General features: G+C 42.3%; 1 protein-coding gene across 1 annotated transcript in view; it reads right to left on the bottom strand.

Annotated features, from left to right (window-relative positions):
- ABCE1 (ATP binding cassette subfamily E member 1) overlaps window positions 1–21,289 on the bottom strand; it is a 114,983-nt gene that overhangs the window by 53,820 nt on the left and 39,874 nt on the right. Inside the window, exons 12-14 of the mRNA XM_053700213.1 lie at window positions 4,220–4,279; window positions 4,078–4,136; window positions 3,029–3,139 (exon numbers count right to left, since the gene is read on the bottom strand). Of these exons, the coding sequence (XP_053556188.1) occupies window positions 3,029–3,139; window positions 4,078–4,136; window positions 4,220–4,279 (230 nt within the window). The remainder of the gene's footprint in view (window positions 1–3,028; window positions 3,140–4,077; window positions 4,137–4,219; window positions 4,280–21,289) is intronic.

Here is a 21,289-nt window from a genome sequence, read left to right as displayed (position 1 = left end):
TAATAAGCCCTTGTGAAGCCCTTATTTACTGTCTGAATAAAAATGGCTTACCGGATCCCATAGGGAAAATGACAGCTTCCAGCATTACATCGTCTTGTTAGAATGTGTCATACCTCAAGCAGCAAAAGACTGCTCACTGTTCCCCCAACTGAAGTTAATTCCTCTCAACAGTCCTGTGTGGAACAGCCATGGATTTTAGTAACGGTTGCTAAAATCATTTTCCTCATACAAACAGAAATCTTCATCTCTTTTCTGTTTCAGAGTAAATAGTACATACCAGCACTATTTTAAAATAACAAACTCTTGATTGAATAATAAAAACTACAGTTAAACACTAAAAAACTCTAAGCCATCTCCGTGGAGATGTTGCCTGTACAACGGCAAAGAGAATGACTGGGGTAGGCGGAGCCTAGGAGGGATCATGTGACCAGCTTTGCTGGGCTCTTTGCCATTTCCTGTTGGGGAAGAGAATATCCCACAAGTAAGGATGACGCCGTGGACCGGACACACCTATGTTGGAGAAAGAGAAGTTTTAAAAGACTTTTATGTAAACTAGAAGGAGAAATAACAGACATAGCCTTCTTAATGGATTTAAAAAATAAAATCTCTTATGTTTATCAGGAACACTCTGAAAATTAGATGTTGACGGAACAGCAACAGGTAATGTAACAGTACTAAAGGAAATTTTATCTGCATTAATAAGTTTGTCATGACATGCAATACAAACAACAGCTGGAGAAACAGATACCAAAAATTATAGCAGATACACTTAGCTTGGTAGCTCCAGCAGTAGACAGCGATTTTCCTGTAGTATCTTCTGACTCAGATGCAACGTGAGACATCTTGCAATATGTAAAAGAAAAAAACAACATATAAAGCAAAATTGATCAAATTCCTTAAATGACAGTTTCAGGAATGGGAAAAAATGCCAAAGAACAAGCTTCTAGCAACCAGAAGCACTGAAAAAATAAGACTTAAATAATGTGGAGACAAAAGCGACGCCCTTATTTTTTAGCGCCAAATAAGACGCCCACATTATTTGGCGCCTAAAATGACGCCACATCCGGAACGCCAACATTTTTGGCGCAAAATAACGTCAAAAAATGACGCAACTTCCGGCGACACGTATGACGCCGGAAACGGAAAAGAATTTTTGCGCCAAAAAAGTCCGCGCCAAGAATGACGCAATAAAATGAAGCATTTTCAGCCCCCGCGAGCCTAACAGCCCACAGGAAAAAAAGAGTCAAATTTTGAAGGTAAGAAAAAATGATTAATTCAAATGCATTATCCCAAATATGAAACTGACTGTCTGAAAAATAAGGAAAGTTGAACATTCTGAGTCAAGGCAAATAAATGTTTGAATACATATATTTAGAACTTTATAAACAAAGTGCCCAACCATAGCTTAGAGTGTCACAGAAAATAAGACTTACTTACCCCAGGACACTCATCTACATGTTTGTAGAAAGCCAAACCAGTACTGAAACGAGAATCAACAGAGGTAATGGTATATATAAGAGTATATCGTCGATCTGAAAAGGGAGGTAAGAGATGAATCTCTACGACCGATAACAGAGAACCTATGAAATAGACCCCGTAGAAGGAGATCACTGCATTCAAATAGGCAATACTCTCCTCACATCCCTCTGACATTCACTGCACGCTGAGAGGAAAACCGGGCTCCAACTTGCTGCGGAGCGCATATCAACGTAGAATCTAGCACAAACTTACTTCACCACCTCCATCGGAGGCAAAGTTTGTAAAACTGAATTGTGGGTGTGGTGAGGGGTGTATTTATAGGCATTTTAAGGTTTGGGAAACTTTGCCCCTCCTGGTAGGAATGTATATCCCATACGTCACTAGCTCATGGACTCTTGCTAATTACATGAAAGAAATAAACGTTTTTTTATCACAGTCAACTACAATCTCACAGCTCTGCTGTGAGTGATTACCTCCCTCAAAACAAGTTTTGAAGACCCCTGAGTTCTGTAGAGATGAACCGGATCATGCAGGGAAGACAATAAACTTCTGACTGAATTTTTTGATGCGTAGCAAAAGCACCAAAAAAGGCCCCTCCCCCTCACACATAACAGTGAGAGAGATCAGTAAACTGTCATAAATTAAATAAAACGACTGCCAAGTGGAAAAAAATAGTGCCCAAAACATTTTTTCACCCAGTACCTCAGAAAATTAAACGATTTTACATGCCAGCAAAAAACATTTAACATTAATAAATTGAGTGTTATTAAAAAGCCTGTTGCTAGTCCTTGCAAATTAGGCTAAAGTTTTATGCATTCAGTATAATTCCAGTGAAGTGCCATTCCCCAGAATACTGAAGTGTAAAATATACATACATGACAGCCTGATACCAGTTGCTGCTACTGCATTTAAGGCTGAGTTTACATTATATCGGTATGGCAGAATTTTCTCATCAATTCCATTGTCAGAAAATAATAAGCTGCTACATACCTCTTTGCAGATTAATCTGCCCGCTGTCCCCTGATCTGAAGTTTACCTCTCCTCAGATGGCCGAGAAACAGCAATATGATCTTAACTACTCCGGCTAAAATCATAGAAAAACTCAGGTAGATTCTTCTTCAAATTCTACCAGAGAAGGAATAACACACTCCGGTGCTATTATAAAATAACAAACTTTTGATTGAAGGTATGAAACTAAGTATAATCACCACAGTCCTCTCACACATCCTATCTATTCGTTGGGTGCAAGAGAATGACTGGGAATGGCAGTTAGGGGAGGAGCTATATAGCAGCTCTGCTGGGTGAATCCTCTTGCACTTCCTGTTGGGGAGGAGTTAATATCCCATAAGTAATGGATGATCCGTGGACTGGATACACTTAACAAGAGAAATAATGTTAAATATCTAATAGAAATGGAAACCTAAATATGTATATAAATTATCAAAAACATTTTTGTTTTGAAATAATTGACAACATTTTCACATTTTGAGAAACTTATAATACAAAGGTTCCTGAAAATCAAGAGGGGGAAAAAAAAAAAAAATATTACCTCTTGATCAATGATGCTTTCAATTTGCATTGGCTTCATCACATCGGTCACAAACTGAGGATGTGTGTAGGCATCCCTAATTTTCTCATGTAGGAGCTGGCGGACAGATCCCTATAAAAGTACATGTTTTACAATAAACTTTCCTTTATCTGTATTTAGGATGCATACAATTAATTCATTATACATTTGATAGGCTATGAATTTGTGCATTCAGACCACTTAATTTTTTAAAAATTGTTATGTTGCAGCCGTATGCTAAAATGGTTTAATTAAAAAATATTTTCACATCAATCTACACTCTATACCCCATAATGACAAAGCAAAAAACAGATTTTGTATAACTTTGCAAATGTATTAAAAAGAAGAAACTGAAATATCACATTGACTTAAGTATTCAGAGTCTTAACTCAGTACTTAGTTGAAAGCACCTTTGGCAATGATTACAGCCTCAAGTCTTTTCAGGAATGATGCGTCAAGCTTTGCGCACCTGGATTTGGGGATTTTCTGCTACTCTTTGGAGATCCTCTCAAGCTCTGTAATGTTGGATGGGGACCGTCGGTGAATAGCCATTTTCAGGTATCTCCCAGGACGTTCAATTGGGTTCAAGCTGAGGCTGTGGCTGGGTTACTCAAGGACATTCAGACTTGACCCTAAGCCACTTTTGTGTTGTTTTGGCTGCATGCTTAGGGTCATTGTCCTGTTGGAAGATGAACCTTTAAGCCCAGAATGAGGTCCTGAGCTCTCTGGACCAGGTTATCATTAAGTATATCTCTGTATTCTGCTGCATACATTTTTTTTCTTAATTTAAACTAAGACTGCAACATAAAATATAAAAAAAACTAAGGGGTCTGAATATTTTCTGAACGCACTGTATATTCATAAATGACAGCAATATTCTATAGTATTCCAAGCATTTATTTATTATGGTCTAAACAAACTTTAATGCACTAAACTGTTGATAAAACTACTGTAGAGATGCTTTCAAGCAGTGCCTAATACTGTGAACAAAATCTGCAAGGGTAAACAGCATTAATAAAGAAAAGTCTTACTGTTGATTTAGGGCTGATTTTCTGCGGTTTATAACTGACGTTAAGAACTGGTACATCACCTGACACAAAAAAAAAAAGAAAAAAGTAAAGTATAATAAGTTTTTTTTACTTGATATTTCATTATTTTCTTTAGGCGTCTTACCTCCTTCATCTGGTTTAAGCCTTCCAGCAAGCATTCTGATGAAGGTGGTTTTACCAGTTCCTGTAAAAAAAAACAAAGATTTTTAAATGGTTTCCTAATTTACAATAGCACACAAGCAAAGGCCAATACATTACGAAGTGCAAAAATATATTGCTTGGTTGTTTTCAACATGGCATCAGATTCATGGATATAATGGGCACAACTTGCTTCATCTTTCTGTCACTCAACCCCCCCCCACACACGTTAATGTTAAAGTTCTTGTACATTTAAGTAGGGAATTATGTTTTTATAATTCTTTTAAATAAAAAATGGATATGTGCCATTAAAATACTAAATATACTACATTCCATAACCAGAATGTTAAGTTATAATTGCAAGGGAAGGCAGAAAATTTAAAAATCAAATGGAAAAATAATCTATTTATACATTTCCATGAATGGATAAGTCTAGTGTAAAGAAAATTTATGCTTACCTGATAAATGTATTTCTTTTTTGACACGATGAGTCCACGGATCATCTTAATTACTAATGGGATAGTCACCTCCTGGTCAGCAGGAGGAGGCAAAGAGCACCACAGCAGAGCTGTTAAATAGTTCCTCCCTTCCCTCCCACTCCAGTCATTCGACCAAAGTTAGGAAGAGAAAGGAAAAGCCAAGGTGCAGAAGTGACTGAAATTTACAAAAAAACCATAACCTGTCTATAAGAACAGGGCGGGCTGTGGACTCAATGTGCCAAACCCTTGTAGAAAGAGTAAAAAAAGAAATTAATTCATCAGGTAAGCATTTTTTCTTTTTTAAGACACTCAGGCCCATTTATCAAGCTCCGTATGGAGCTTGAAGGGCCGTGTTTCTGGCGAGTCTTCAGACTCGCCAGAAACACAAGTTATGAAGCAGCGGTCTAAAGACCGCTGCTTCATAACCCTGTCCGCCTGCTCTGAGCAGGCGGACAGGAACCGCCGGAAATCAACCCGATCGAATACGATCGGGTTGATTGACAGCTCCCTACTGGCGGCCGATTGGCCGCGAGTCAGCAGGGGGCGGCGTTGCACCAGCAGCTCTTGTGAGCTGCTGGTGCAATGTTAAATGTGGAGAGCGTATTGCTCTCCGCATTTAGCGAGGTCTTGCGGACCTGATCCGCAGTGTCGGATCAGGTCCGCAAGCCCTTTGATAAATGGGCCCCACTGAGTTCACGGATCATCTTAATTACTAATGGGATTCAATACTCAAGCTAGAGTACACAGATGATACGGGAGGGACAAGACAGGGAACCTAAATGTAAGGCACCACTGCTTGAAGAACCTTTCTCCCAAAAGTAGCCTCAGCTGAGGCAAAAACATAATTTATGCTTACCTGATAAATTTATTTCTCTTGTGGTGTATCCAGTCCACGGATCATCCATTACTTGTGGGATATTCTCCTTCCCAACAGGAAGTTGCAAGAGGACACCCACAGCAGAGCTGTCTATATAGCTCCTCCCCTAACTGCCATATCCAGTCATTCGACCGAAGACAAGCAAGAGAAAGGAGAAACCATAGGGTACAGTGGTGACTGTAGTTTAAAGTTAAAAATTACCTGCCTTAAAATGACAGGGCCGTGGACTGGATACACCACAAGAGAAATAAATTATCAGGTAAGCATAAATTATGTTTTCTCTTGTAAGGTGTATCCAGTCCACGGATCATCCATTACTTGTGGGATACCAATACCAAAGCTAAAGTACATGGATGAAGGGAGGGACAAGGCAGGTACTTAAACGGAAGGTACCACTGCCTGTAAAACCTTTCTCCCAAAAATAGCCTCCGAAGAAGCAAAAGTATCAAATTTGAAGAATTTTGAAAAAGTATGAAGCGAAGACCAAGTCGCCGCCTTGCAAATCTGTTCAACAGAAGCCTAATTTTTAAAGGCCCATGTGGAAGCCACAGCTCTAGTAGAATGAGCTGTAATCCTCTCAGGAGGCTGCTGGCCAGCAGTCTCATAAGCTAAGCGTATTATACTCCTTAGCCAAAAAGAAAGAGAAGTTGCCGAAGCCTTTTGGCCCCTCCTCTGTCCAGAGAAAACAACAAACAAAGCAGATGTTTGACGAAAATCCTTAGTAGCTTGTAAATAATACTTTAAAGCACGAACCACGTCAAGATTGTGTAATAGACGTTCCTTCTTTGAAGGATTAGGACACAATGAAGGAACAACAATCTCCTGATTGATATTCTTATTAGATACCACCTTAGGTAAAAACCCAGGTTTGGTACGCAAAAGTACCTTATCTGCATGGAAGATCAGATAAAGGGAATCACATTGTAAGGCAGATAACTCGGAAACTCTACGAGCCGAGGAAATAGCTACCAAAAATAGAACCTTCCAAGATAAAAGCTATGGAATTTAAGAATCTATGGAATGAAGAGGTTCAAACGGAACCCCTTGAAGAACTTTAGGAATCAAATTTAAACTCCATGGCGGAGCAACAGGTTTAAACACAGGCTTGATTCTAGTTAAAGCCTGACAAAATGCCTGAACGTCTGGAACATCCGCCAGACGCTTGTGCAAAAGAATAGACAGAGCAGAAATCTGTCCCTTTAAAGAACTAGCTGACAATCCTTTTTCCAATCCTTCTTGGAGAAAAGATAATATCCTGGGAATCCTGACTCTACTCCACAAGTAACCATTGGATTCACACCAATAAAGATATTTACGCCATATCTTATGATAGATTTTCCTGGTTACAGGCTTTCGTGCCTGAATCAAGGTATCAATGACTGACTCGGAGAAGCCACGCTTTGATAAAATCAAGCGTTCAATCTCCAGGCAGTCTCAGAGAAATTAGATTTGGATGGTTGAAAGGACCCTGAAGTAGAAGGTCCTGTCTCAGTGGCAGAGTCCATGGTGGAAAGAATGACATGTCCACCAGATCTGCATACCAAGTCCTGCGTGGCCACGCAGGCGCAATCAAGATCACAAATGCTCTCTACTGCTTGATTTTGGCAATCAGACGAGGGAGCAGAGGAAACGGTGGAAACACATAAGCCAGGTTGAAGGACCAAGGTGCTGATAGAGAATCTATCGGCGTCGCCTTGGGATCCCTGGACCTGGATCCGTAACAAGGAAGTTTGGCGTTCTGGCGAGACACCATGAGATCCAGTTCTGGTTTGCCCCAACGATGAATCAATTGTGCAAACACCTCCGGATGGAGTTCCCACTGCCCCGGATGAAAAGTCTGACGACTTAGAAAATCCGCCTCCCAGTTCTCTACACCTGGGATATGGATAGCTGATAGGTAGCAAGAGTGAGTCTCTGCCCAGCAAATTATCTTTGAGACTTCCAACATCACTAGGGAACTCCTTGTTCCCCCTTGATGGTTGATGTAAGCCACAGTCGTGATGTTGTCCGACTGAAATCTGATGAACCTCATTGTCGCTAGCTGAGGCCAAGCCTGAAGAGCATTGAATATCGCTCTTAGTTCCAGAATGTTTATAGGAAGGAGTGTCTCCTCCTGAGTCCACGATCCCTGAGCCTTCAGGGAGTTCCAGACTGCCCCCCAACCTAGAAGGCTGGCATCTGTCGTTACAATTGTCCAAAACTGGCCTGCGAAAGGTCATACCTTTGGACAGATGGACCCGAGATAGCCACCAGAGAAGAGAATCCCTGGTCTCTTGATCCAGATTTAGTAGAGGGGACAAATCTGTGTAATCCCCATTCCACTGACTGAGCATGCAGAGTTGCAGCGGTCTGAGATGTAGGCGGGCAAACGGCACTATGTCCATTGCCGCTACCATTAAGCCGATTACTTCCATACACTGAGCCACCGAAGGGCGAGAAGTGGAATAAAGAACACGGCAGGAATTTAGAAGTTTTGATAACCTGGACTCTGTCAGGTAAATTCTCATTTCTACAGAAACTATTAGAGTTCCCAGAAAGGAGACCCTTGTGAGAGGGGATAGAGAACTCTTCTTCGTTCACCTTCCACCCATGCAACCTCAGAAATGCCAGAACTATGTCCGTATGAGACTTGGCAATTTTGAAATTTGACGCCTGTATCAGAATGTTGTCTAAATAAGGGGCCACTGCTTTGTGTATCGGAATGTGAAGATAAGCATCCTTTAAATCCACTGTAGTCATGTATTGACCCTCCTGGATCATAGGTAGGATGGTACGAATAGTCTCCATCTTGAATGATGGGACCCTGAGGAATTTGTTTAAGATCTTGAGATCTAAGATTGGTCTGAAGGTTCCCTCTTTTTTGAGAACCACAAACAGATTTGAATAAAATCACTGTCCCTGTTCCTCCTTTGGAACTGGATGGATCACTCCCATAACTAGGAGGTCTTGAACACAGTGTAAAAATGCCTCTCTCTTTATCTGGTTTGCAGATAATTGTGAAAGGTGAAATCTCCCTTTTGGAGAAGCTCTCAAGTCCAGAAGATATCCCTGGGATACAATTTCCAACGCCCAGGGATCCTGGACATCTCTTGCCCAAGCCTGGGCGAAGAGCGAAAGTCTGCCCCCTACTAGATCCGTTATCGGATAGGGGGCCAATCCTTCATGCCGTCTTAGAGGCAGCAGCAGGCTTTTTGGCCTGCTTACCTTTGTTCCAGGTCTGGTTAGGTCTCCAGACCGACTTGGACTGGGCAAAATTTCCCTTGTTTTGTATTAGAGGAAGTTGATGCCGCACTCGCCTTGAAGTTTTGAAAGACACGAAAATTAGTCTGTTTGGCCCTTGATTTGGACCTATCCTGAGGAAGGGCATGACCTTTTCCTCCAGTGATATCAGAAATGATCTCCTTCAAACCAGGCCTGAATAGGGTTTGCCCCTTGAAGGGAATATTAAGCAGCTTAGACTTTGAAGTAACGTCAGCTGACCATGATTTAAGCCATAGCGCCCTACCCGCCTGAATAGCAAAACCAGAATTCTTAGCCGTTAGTTTAGTCAAATGAACAATGGCATCAGAAACAAAAGAATTGGCTAGCTTAAGTGCTCTAAGCTTGTCAAGTATATCATCCAATGGGGTCTCTACCTGTAAAGCCTCTTCCAGAGACTCAAACCAGAAAGCCGCAGCAGCAGTGACAGGGGCAATGCATGCAAGGGGCTGTAGAATAAAACCTTGTTGAACAAACATTTTCTTAAGGTAACTCTCTAACTTTTTATCCATTGGATCAGAGAAAGCACAACTGTCCGCGACAGGGATAGTAGTACGCTTAGCTAGGGTAGAAACTGCTCCCTCCACCTTAGGGACCGTTTGCCATAAGTCCCGTGTGGTGGCATCTATTGGAAACATTTTCTTAAAAATAGGAGGGGGAGAGAACGGCACACCTGGTCTATCCCATTGCTTAGTAATAATTTCTGTAAACCTTCTAGGTATTGGAAAAACATCAGTGCACACCGGCACTGCATAGTATTTATCCAATCTACAAAATTTCTCTGGCACTGCAATTGTATCACAGTCATTCAGAGCAGCTAAAACCTCCCTGAGCAACACGCGGAGGTGTTCAAGCTTAAATTTAAATGTTGACATATCAGAATCAGGTTGAATCCTCTTCCCTGAGTCAGAAACATCACCCACAGAAAGAAGCTCTCCTTCCTCAGCTTCTGCATATTGTGAGGGGGTATCAGACATAGCTACTAAAGCGTCAGTATGCTCTGTATTTCTTCTAACTCCAGAGCTATCTTGCTTTCCTCGTAACCCAGGTAGTCTGGATAATACTGCTGACAGAGTATTATCCATGACTGCCGCCATGTCTTGTAAAGTAAACGCCATGGGCGCACTAGATGTACTTGGCGCCATTTGAGCGCGAGTCCCTTGAGCGGGAGTCAAAGGGTCTGACACGTTGGGTGAGTTAGTCGGCATAACTTCCCCCTCGTCAGATTCCTCTGGTGATAATATTTTTAAAGACAGAATATGGTCTTTATTAAAGTGAAATCAGTACATTTGGTACACATTCTAAGAGGGGGTTCCACCATGGCTTCTAAACATAATGAACAAGGAGTTTCCTCTATGTCAGACATGTTTAAACAGACTAGCAATGAGACCAGCAAGCTTGGAAAACACTTTAAAGCAAGTTAACAAGCAAAAAATAAAAACGGTACTGTGCCTTTAAGAAAAACAAAAAAGGTCAGAATTTGAAAAATAGTGGAAAAAAAAGCAGTAAATCAAACGACATTTTTACAGTGTGTATAATAAGCTAACAGAGCATTACACCCACTTGCAAATGGATGATTAACCCCTTAGTTCAAAAAACGGATCAAAAAAACGATAGACGTTTTTTAACAGTCACAACAAACTGCCACAGCTCTACTGTGGCCCTACCTTGCCATACAAACAACTTTGGAAAGCATAAAAACCCTTCAGAGAGGTCCTATAGCATTCAGGGGACTCCTTCAGGAAAGCTGGATGTCTCAGTCTGTAAAAGTTACTGCGCAATTAAGCGCTAAATTAGGCCCCTCCCACTCATGTCTACACAGTGAGGCCTAAGGAAACTGTTTCTAGGCAAATTTAAGCCAGCCATGTGGAAAAAAACTAGGCCCCAATAAAGCATTATCACCAAAACATATATAAAAATGTTTAAACACTTCCAGCAAACGTTTTATATGACAGGAATTGAAAATTCATAAGTATTACCTCTGACAGTAAGCATGATACCAGCCACTGTAATCAGGCTTACCTTAAATAAATCTGGTATCAGCAGCATTTTCTAGCATTTACATCCTCTAGAAAGAATTTTAACTGCACATACCTCATAGCAGGATAACCTGCACACCATTTCCCAGCTGAAGTTACCTCTCTCTTCAGTTATGTGTGAGAACAGCAATGGATCTTAGTTACAACCTGCTAAGATCATCAGAGATCACAGGCAGACTCTTCTGCTGTGGGTGTCCTCTTACAACTTCCTGTTGGGAAGGAGAATATCCCACAAGTAATGGATGATCCGTGGACTTGATACACCTTACAAGAGAAAGTGTCAAATTTGTATAACTTTGAAAAAGTGTGAAGAGAGGACCAAGTTGCAGCTTTGCAAATCTGTTCCACAGAAGCTTCTTTTTTGAATGCCCATGAGGAAGCAACCGCCCTCGTGGAATGAGCTGTAACTCTCAGGAGGCTGCTGTCCAGCAGTCTCATATGCAAAATGTAAGATGCTCTTCAGCCAAAAAAGAAAGAAGTAGCCGTAACCTTCTGTCCCTTATGTTTCCCTGAGAAAACCACAGAGAAGAAGACTGACGAAAGTCCTTAATCGCCTGCAAGTAAAACTTTAAAGCAGGGACCACATCTAAATTGTGCAAAAGTCTTTCCTTCTTAGGAAGATGATTAGGACACAAGGAAGTAACAACGATCTCCTGATTAATGTTCCGATCAGAAACAACTTTAGGAAGAAAACCTAGTTTGGTACGCAAAACTACCTTATCTGCATGGAAAATAAGATAAGGAGACTCATATTGCAAGGCCGAGAGAAGAAGAAATGGCAATCAAAAATAAAACCTTTCAAGATAAACTTAATATCTAAGGAATACATAGGCTCAAACGGAGTCCCTTGAACATTGAGAACTAAATTAAGACTCCACGGAGGAGTAACTGGTTTGAACACAGGCCTGACAAAAAGATTGTACATCTGGAACATCTGCCAGACGTTTGTGTAACAAAACAGGTAAAGCCGAGATTTGACCCTTTAGGGAACTTGTCGATAAACCTTTCTCCAAACCCTCTGGGAGAAAGGATTCTATACTAACAACTCCATGAGTAGCCCTTGGATTCACACCAGTAAAGATATTTTCGCCAAATCTTATAGTAAATTCTTCTAGTTACAGGTTTACAAGCCTGAATCATGGTCTCTATGACCGAATCAGACCCCCGCTTGGATAAGATTAAGCATTCAATCTCCAAGCAGTCAGCTTCACTAAAATTTGGGCAAAGGAAGGGCCCTTGAATCAGAAGGTCTTTCCGCAACGGAAGTCTCCAAAGTGGTAGAGATGTCATCTCCACCAAATCTGCATACCAAATCCTGCGAGGCCAGGCCGGTGCTATGAGAACCACTGAGGTCCTCTCCTGCTTGATTTGAGCAATTACCCGAGGAAGAAGAGCAAACTGAGGAAACGGGTATGCTAGATAGCTCCAAGGGGCCGCCAGAGCATCTATCAGTTCCGCCTGAGGGTCCCTGGATCTCGACCCGTATCTCTGGAGTTTGGCATTCTGCCGCAATGCCATGAGATCTAATTCCGGCTGACCTCACTTGAGAATCGGGTTGGAAAACACTTCCGGATGGAGTTCCCACTCCCCCGGATGAAATCCGCCTCCCAGTTGTCCACCCCTGGAATGTGGATTTCTAGAATGTGTCTCCGCCCATTGAATTATTTTGTACACTTCCGACATCGCCAAGGAACTCCTTGTTCCCCCCTGATGATTGATGTAGGCCACTGACGTTATGTTGTCTGACTGGAACCTGATAAACCGTGCCGAGGCCAACTGGGGCCAGGCCAGGAGAGCATTGTAGATCGATCTCAGTTCCAGAATGTTTATGGGCAAAACGGACTCAGCCTGAGTCCATATTCCCTGAGCCTTTAGAGAGCCCCAGACTGCTCCCCACCCTAGAAGGCTGGCATCTGTTGTAACAATCACCCAAGATGGTTTGAGAAAGCATGTTCCTTGGGAGAGATGATCCAGAGATAACCATGAAAGCTAGCAAACGGGATGATGTCAAAGGACGAGGAGTGGACTGAAGGGCTAGACAAGTATCGATAATCTTTGATTTCCTGACTTCTGTCAGAAATAACTTCATAGACAGAGAGTCTATTATGGTTCCTAGGAAAGTCACTCTTGTGTGTGGAACTAAGGAACTCTTTTCTAAATTCACCTTCCAGCCGTGGGATTTTAGGAAGGACAACACCAAGTCCTTGTGTGATCTTGCTAGCTGAAAGGATGGCGCCTGAACTAGAATGTCGTCCAGATAAGGCGCCACTGCAATTCCCCTTGCACGAAGCACCACCAACAGAGATCCCGGAACCTTTGTGAAGATTCTGGGGGCTGTTGCAAGAACGAAAGGGAGAGCCACAAACTGGTAATGTTTGTCCAGAATGGCAAACCTTAAAAACTTGTGATGATCCTTGTGAATGGGAACATGTAGATACGCGTCCTTTAAATCCACTGTTGTCATAAATTGACCCTCTTGGATCAATAGAAGAATGGAACGAATAGTTTCCATCTTGAAGGACGGTACCCTGAGAAACTTGTTTAGACTTGAGGTCTCGAATTGGTCTGAAGGTTCCCTCTTTTTTGGGAACTACAAATAGATTGGAATAAAATTCCATTCCCTGTTCCAGAATTGGAATGGGAACAAACACTCCCAGAGCGGAAAGGTCTCCTACACAATGTAAGAACGCCTCTCCTTTTGTCTGGAATGCAGATAATCTTGAAATTAGAAATCTGCCTCTGGGAGGACATACTTTGAACTCCAGTTTGTATCCCTGAGACACTATTTCTATTGCCAGGGATCCTGGACATGCCGAACCCAGGCTTGAGCAAAGGAGGAAAGTCGGTCCCAGAACGGGGGCATGCCCTTCATGCTGTCTTGGAATCACCAACCGGCTTCTTAGACTGCTTCCCCTTGTTCCAAGTCTGGCTGGGTCTCCATGTTGGTTTGGATTGTTCCTGCTTAGAAGAGGAAGAGTTTTCCTTGAAGTTTCAAAAGTAACGAAAATGACTCTGTCCTTTTTGTTTATTTCTCTTGTCTTGCGGGAGAAGATGACCCTTACCTCCCGTGATATCAGAAATAATATCCTTCAGATAGAGTCCAAACAAAGTCTTCCCCTTGTAAAGAATGGCTAGAAGTTTAGACTTAGAAGACACATCCGCAAACCAGGGCTTTAACCATAAGGCTCTGAGGGCCAAGATAGAAATACTCTAAATTTTCGCTCTCAATTTGATAACCTAAAGGGAAGAGTCTGAAATAAAGGCATTTGCAAGTTTAAGAGCCTTTATCATAGTCTCAGTCCCGAGGGCCTCAGATAGTGCATCAAACCAATATGCAGCCGAACTAGTAACGGTGGCAATGCATACAGCCGGCTGCCACTGCAGACCCTGGTGTACATAAATTTTCCTTGAGTAACACATCTAACTTTTTATCCATAGGATCTTTGAAAGCACAACTATCCTCTATGGGAATAGTAGTTTTTAACAAGGGTAGAAACTGCTCCTTCTACCTTAGGAACCGTTTGCCATGCCTCCTTAACAGTGTCGGCTATTGGAAACATTTTCTTAAAAATGGGAGAGGGAGAAAAAGGGATACCCGGTCTCTCCCACTCCTTAGTAATAATTTCAGTAGCTCTTTTAGGGACTGGAAATACATCTGTATAGGAAGGAACCTCAAAATATCTGTCCAGTTTACTAGACTACTGAAGGACAACCACCACTGTGGAGCCACTATCGTCCAAGGTAATCAAAACCTCCCTAAGGAGCAGACGGAGGTGTTCTAGCTTAAAATGTGAAAGATACCACCTCTGAATATGTCAGGGGTAATAAACCCTATGAATCTGAAATTCCTCTTCAGAAGCTACTGCAGCACCCTCTTCTGGTTGCTGTGAGGAGACGTCTGAAATTGCGACAATGGCGCCCGATACCTCACTGAATGTTTGGCCTTTCTCTTACGCTGTAACATAGAAAAGGCAGACAAGGCATCAAAAATAGTTGACATAAGAAAGGCTATGTCTTGTAATGAAATCCCCAAAGGGACTATAGCGGAACTGCAGGGCACTGCTTGCGAGGGCGGTAAAATGTGGGACGTTTGGGGAGAAAGCTGCGGCATAAATTGACCTTCAACATTAGACTCTTGGACAACATCTGCCTTAGAGGAGATAGGCTCTGAAAATTTTCTCTCTCTATAACTTAGTCATTTGAATACATGAAGGACAGAAAGGGATTGGTGGTTCCACATTAGCATCAAAACAAAGCACAGGTGACATCTTGTAGGTCCCCTTGGCCCATGCTTGCACACAATTTTTCAATATCCAAACAAAAATTGACAAATTAGATTGAAAAATGTTAATGTAAAAAAAAAACGTTACTGTCTTTTTAAATTTAAAACTGTTCTTTTTTGCTGCAAAAATGATAAATTAACGATTTCTATGTATATAGCAAGCGTTTTCTGTTCCCAAACCAACAAAATAATAACTCAAGCACCTCAGCACTCTGCTGAAGTGCTCCTACCTTACAGAATATCGTTTAGTAAGCTCTCATAACTATCGCCTGTCTTTCAATACAGTTTGAGAAGTACAGCAAAACGATCCTTAACTATACAGAAAACAGATCTGTGTCTGCACTAGAAAAACATGACTCTCGCGATTCCAGGGCAGACCGGATAAACTGCACAATTAGTCAGTTCAAGATAGCGCTACTGAATGGCGCCAAAACACCGGAAAGGACACGCCCATCATGGGCGTGTCCTAATACATACACTGTGAAACCACCGGAGCCAAAAACAACAACCCTCTAGTAAAGCACCGCTTTCTCTAGCCCCAGTGCCCTGTTCCTCACACTGCCCAAAATAAATTTCTTACCAGAAAGAAACCATGTCCACCCACATAAAGTACTGTTCAATAAAAAACAAAATGTATGCTTACCTGATAAATTTATTTCTCTTGTGGTGTATCCAGTCCATGGATTCATCCATTACTTGTGGGATATTCTCCTTCCCAACAGGAAGCTGCAAGAGGATCACCCACAGCAGAGCTGTCTATATAGCTCCTCCCCTAACTGCCACTCCCAGTCATTCGACCGAAGACAAGCAAGAGAAAGGAGAAACTATAGGGTGCAGTGGTGACTGTAGTTTAAAAATAAAAACACCTGCCTTAAAATGACAGGGCGGGCCGTGGACTGGATACACCACAAGAGAAAGAAATTTATCAGGTAAGCATAAATTTTGTTTTCTCTTGTAAGGTGTATCCAGTCCACGGGTTCATCCATTACTTGTGGGATACCAATACCAAAGCTTTAGGACACGGATGAAGGGAGGGACAAGGCAGGAACTTAAACGGAAGGCACCACTGCCTGTAAGACCTTTCTCCCAAAAATAGCCTCCGAGGAAGAAAAAGTATAAAATTTGTAGAATTTAGAAAAAGTATGAAGCGAAGACCAAGTCGCCGCCTTACAAATCTGTTCAACAGAGGCCTCATGTTTAAAAGCCCATGTGGAAGCTACCGCTCTAGTAGAATGAGCTGTAATTCTTTCAGGAGACTGCTGGCCAGCAGTCTCATAAGCGAAACGGATTATGCTTCTCAGCCAAAAAGAAAGAAGTTGCCAAAGCCTTTTGGCCTCTCCTCTTTCCAGAATAGACAACAAACAATGCAGATGTTTGACGAAAATCCTTAGTAGCTTGCAAATAAAATTTTAAAGCACGAACCACGTCAAGATTGTGTAACAGACATTCCTTCTGATTGATACTCTTATTAGATACCACCTTAGGAAGAAACCCAGGTTTGGTACGCAAAACTACCTTATCTGCATGAAAGATCAGATAAGGGGAATCACACACAGAAGAAAATAGAGGGGCGCCTCATGTGTAGGATCAACAGATATAAAAATCAGTAATAACAGTAGTAGAGCCAAATGGGTACTCACACACTTCACAAGCACACCAATGTGCTGGTAGTATCAGGCTGCAGATTCAAATAGGTGTGGCAGCTCACCTCTCAGGTAGTACTGTGATGATACTCCATGAGCACACTTATGTGCTGGTAGAAACAAGCTGCAAATTTTAGGCAGGTGTAGCAGCTCACCCCAGATTAGATTTCTTAATGCTGTAATCAAATGGCTCCAATAGGTAACACAAAGTCCCAAAAAGGTAGAGAGACTCTTATGTATCAGCAGGGCAGTAGGTAGGTAAAGATATCCACTCAAAGGCGTATTTCCAGTAAAATACACATATTTATTAAAAACAAAAGTTAAAAAACACAACAGAACAATTGCTGTGTTAGGTGGATAAAAAAGGGGTTAACAGTGACCCCAATAATGCCAGTTAACCCCTTTTTTATCCACCTAACACAGCAATTGTTCTGTTGTGTTTAACTTTTTTTTAACTTTTGTTTTTAATAAATATGTGTATTTTACTGGAAATACGCCTTTGAGTGGATATCTTTACCTACCTACTGCCCTGCTGATACATAAGAGTCTCTCTACCTTTTTGGGACTTTGTGTTACCTATTGGAGCCATTTGATTACAGCATTAAGAAATCTAATCTGGGGTGAGCTGCTACACCTGCCTAAAATTTGCAGCTTGTTTCTACCAGCACATAAGTGTGCTCATGGAGTATCATCACAGTACTACCTGAGAGGTGAGCTGCCACACCTATTTGAATCTGCAGCCTGATACTACCAGCACATTGGTGTGCTTGTGAAGTGTGTGAGTACCCATTTGGCTCTACTACTGTTATTACTGATTTTTTATATCTGTTGATCCTACACATGAGGCGCCCCTCTATTTTCTTCTATTCCTCATAGTTATACCCGGACCAGTCGGCGAGGAGGAGGCAGCCACCACAGGGCTTTTCCACTTGGTTTTGAAAAGGACTCATTTTTGCCTTGATTTTGTAATTCTATTTGGACTTCCCTCATTTGAGAGGATTTTATTTGTTTTCTCTTATTTTGTTTTATTTTTTTATCTGTATTGTATACACAATTACCAATTTGCATTTTTTAAAGAGTATATAGATTAATATCATTATCTATATTATCACTAGCGCCCCCTTACTTTGCTGTAAGGCTATATATACACATAACTCAAACTCTTCGAGCCGAAGAGACAGCTACAAGGAACAGAACTTTCCAAAATAAAAGCTTGATATCTATGGAATGCAAAAGGTTCAAACGGAACCCCTTGAAGAACTTTAAGAACTAAATTTAAACTCCATGGCGGAGCAACAGGTTTAAACACAGGCTTGATTCTAACTAAAGCCTGACAAAACGCCTGAACGTCTGGAACATCAGCCAGACGCTTATGCAAAAGAATAGACAGAGCAGAAATCTGTCCCTTTAAGGAACTAGCCGATAATCCCTTTTCCAATCCCTCTTGGAGAAAGGATAATATCCTAGGAATCCTGACCTTACTCCACGAGTAACCCTTGGATTCACACCAATGAAGATATTTACACCATATTTTATGATAGATTTTCCTGGCGACAGGCTTTCGAGCCTGAATCAAGGTATCAATGACCGACTCTGAGAAACCACGTTTTGATAAAATCAAGCGTTCAATCTCCAAGCAGTCAGACGCAGAGAAATTAGATTTGGATGTTTGAATGGACCTTGGAGTAGAAGGTCCTGCCTCAGCGGCAGAGTCCATGGTGGAAAGGATGACATGTCCACCAGATCTGCATACCAAGTCCTGCGTGGCCACGCAGGTGCTATCAAAATCACTGAAGCTCTCTCCTGCTTGATCTTGGCAATCAGACAAGGGAGGAGAGGAAATGGTGGAAACACATAAGCCAGGCTGAAGGACCAGGGCACTGCTAGAGCATCTATCAGCGTTGCCTGGGGATCCCTTGACCTGGACCTGTAACGAGGAAGCTTGGCGTTCTGACAAGACGCCATCAGATCCAGTTCTGGTTTGCCCCATAGTTGAATCAGCTGCCCAAAGAATTATCTTGGAAACCTCCATTGCCAGGGGACTCCTTGTTCCCCCCTGATGGTTGATATAGGCTACAGTCGTGATATTGTCCGACTGAAATCTGATGAACCTGATCGCAGCCAGTTGAGGCCAAGCCTTAAGAGCATTGAATATCGCTCTTAGCTCCAGAATGTTTATCGGAAGGAGGGCCTCCTCCTGAGTCCACGAACCCTGAGCCTTCAGGGAATTCCAGACTGCGCCCCAGCCCAGAAGGCTGGCATCTGTCGTCACTATAGTCCACTCTGGCCTGCGGAAACTCATTCCCCTGGACAGATGGACCCGAGATAACCACCAGAGAAGAGAATCCCTGGTCTCTTGATCCAGATTTAACAGAGGGGACAAATCTGTGTAGTCCCCATCCCACTGATTGAGCATGCAAAGTTGCAGTGGTCTGAGATGTAGGCGGGCAAACAGAACTATGTCCATTGCCGCTACCATCAGGCCGATCATTTCCATACACTGAGCCACTGACAGCCGAGAAGTGGAATGAAGAGCACGGCAAGACGTTAGAAGCTTTGATATCCTGACCTCTGTCAGAATAATTTTCATTTCTACTGAATCTATCAGAGTTCCTAGGAAGGAAACTCTTGTGAGAGGGGAGAGTGAACTCTTTTCTCTGTTCACCTTCCACCCGTGAGACCTCAGAAAGGCCAGAAGAATGTCCGTATGGGACTTGGCGATTTGAAAAGTCGACGCCTGGATCAGGATGTCGTCTAGGTAAGGAGCCACCACTATGCCCCGCGGCCTTAGAACCGCCAGTAGAGACCCTAGAACCTTCGTAAAGATTCTTGGCGCCGTGGCTAACCCGAAGGGAAGAGCCACAAACTGGTAATGCCTGTCTAGGAAGGCGAACCTGAGGAACTGATGATGATGATCTCTGTGTATCGGAATGTGGAGATAAGCATCCTTTAAGTCCACGGTAGTCATATATTGACCCTCCTGGATCATAGGGAGAATGGTTCGGATTGTCTCCATCTTGAAAGATGGGACCCTGAGAAATTTGTTTAGGATCTTGAGATCCAAGATTGGTCTGAATGTTCCCTCTTTTTTGGGGAACTATAAACAGGTTTGAATAGAAACCCTGCCCCTGTTCCTCCCTTGGAACTGGGTGGATCACTCCCATAACCAGAAGGTCTTGAACGCAACGTAAGAATGCCTCTCTCTTTATCTGGTTTGCAGATAGTTGGGAGAGGTGAAATCTCCCCTTTGGAGATGAATCTTAGTATTTATATAGCGCCTTTCTCCCAGTGGGACTCAAAGCGCTTTTTCTCGGAAGAATGAAGGGCTGAGTCGGCCCTGCCGGGATTTGAACCTGTGACCTTGGATCTTTTAAACAGGCTTTTTGTTGTAGTCAGGGCATTTACCAACTGAGCTACCTCACCGGCCTTGAAAATGGATGATTAACCCCTTAGCCTCCAAACCGGATTTAAAAAACGTCAACCACTGGTAAAAGACAGTTTAGCACCTTGCCACAGCTCTGCTGAGGCTCCTACCTGCCCTCAAATACGCTTTAGTGAAGAAATAAACCCTTTAGGATGGTCCACAGATGCCAGAGGACTCCACTAAGGAAGCTGGATGTCTCAGTCTGTAGGAAACTGAGCATCTAGAGGGCGAAAATAGGCCCCTCCCACCATGTACTGGAAGTCAGAGGGGCCTTAAGAAAGTACTCCTAGCAGTATCTGACTAGCCATGTGGAAACTAGGCCCCAAAGAAAGACTTATCTCCCTCAGAGAAAAAACGTTCTATTTATGAAAACCTGTAAACGTTTTGTCCCCAAGTAATATGAGTATTATCATGAGTATTACCCTGTTTTGTAAGCATGATCCCAGTCGTTGTTAAATCACTGCATCTAGCTTACTTCAAATACACAAGGCTCTGTCAGCATTTTCTAGAACTTATCTCTCTAGAAATAAAAATACTGAACATACCTCAAAGCAGGCAATCTGCAGACCGTTCCCCCAACTGAAGTTTTCCCATACTCTTCAGTTATGTGTGAGAACAGCAATGGACCTTAGTTACAAACCGCTAAGATCATCAACCTCCAGGCAGAATTTTTCTTCTAATTTCTGCCTGAGAGTAAAATAGTACAACGCCGGTACCATTTAAAAATAAACTCTTGATTGAAGGTAAAACTACACCAAGTCACCACATATCTCTTGAGACTTCCTATCTTGTCGAGAGTTGCAAGAGAATGACTGGAGGTGGGGGTTAGGGGAAAAGCTATATAGACAGCTCTGCTGTGGATGTCCTCTTGCAACTTCCTGTTGGGAAGGAGAATATCCCACAAGTAATGGATGAACCCGTGGACTGGATACATCTTACAAGAGAAATAGCACACACCGGTACCATTTAAAATTACAAATAGCTTGATTGAAGAAACTAAAACCTCGCTTTACCTCTTCCTAGTATAACACATGCAAAGATAATGACTGGAGGT

Source organism: Bombina bombina, chromosome 2 (genome assembly GCF_027579735.1).
Source record: "Bombina bombina isolate aBomBom1 chromosome 2, aBomBom1.pri, whole genome shotgun sequence".
Taxonomy (NCBI): Eukaryota; Metazoa; Chordata; class Amphibia; order Anura; family Bombinatoridae; genus Bombina; species Bombina bombina.
Note: the sequence above shows the minus strand (reverse complement) of the source record. Positions and strands in the feature narration are given on the sequence as shown.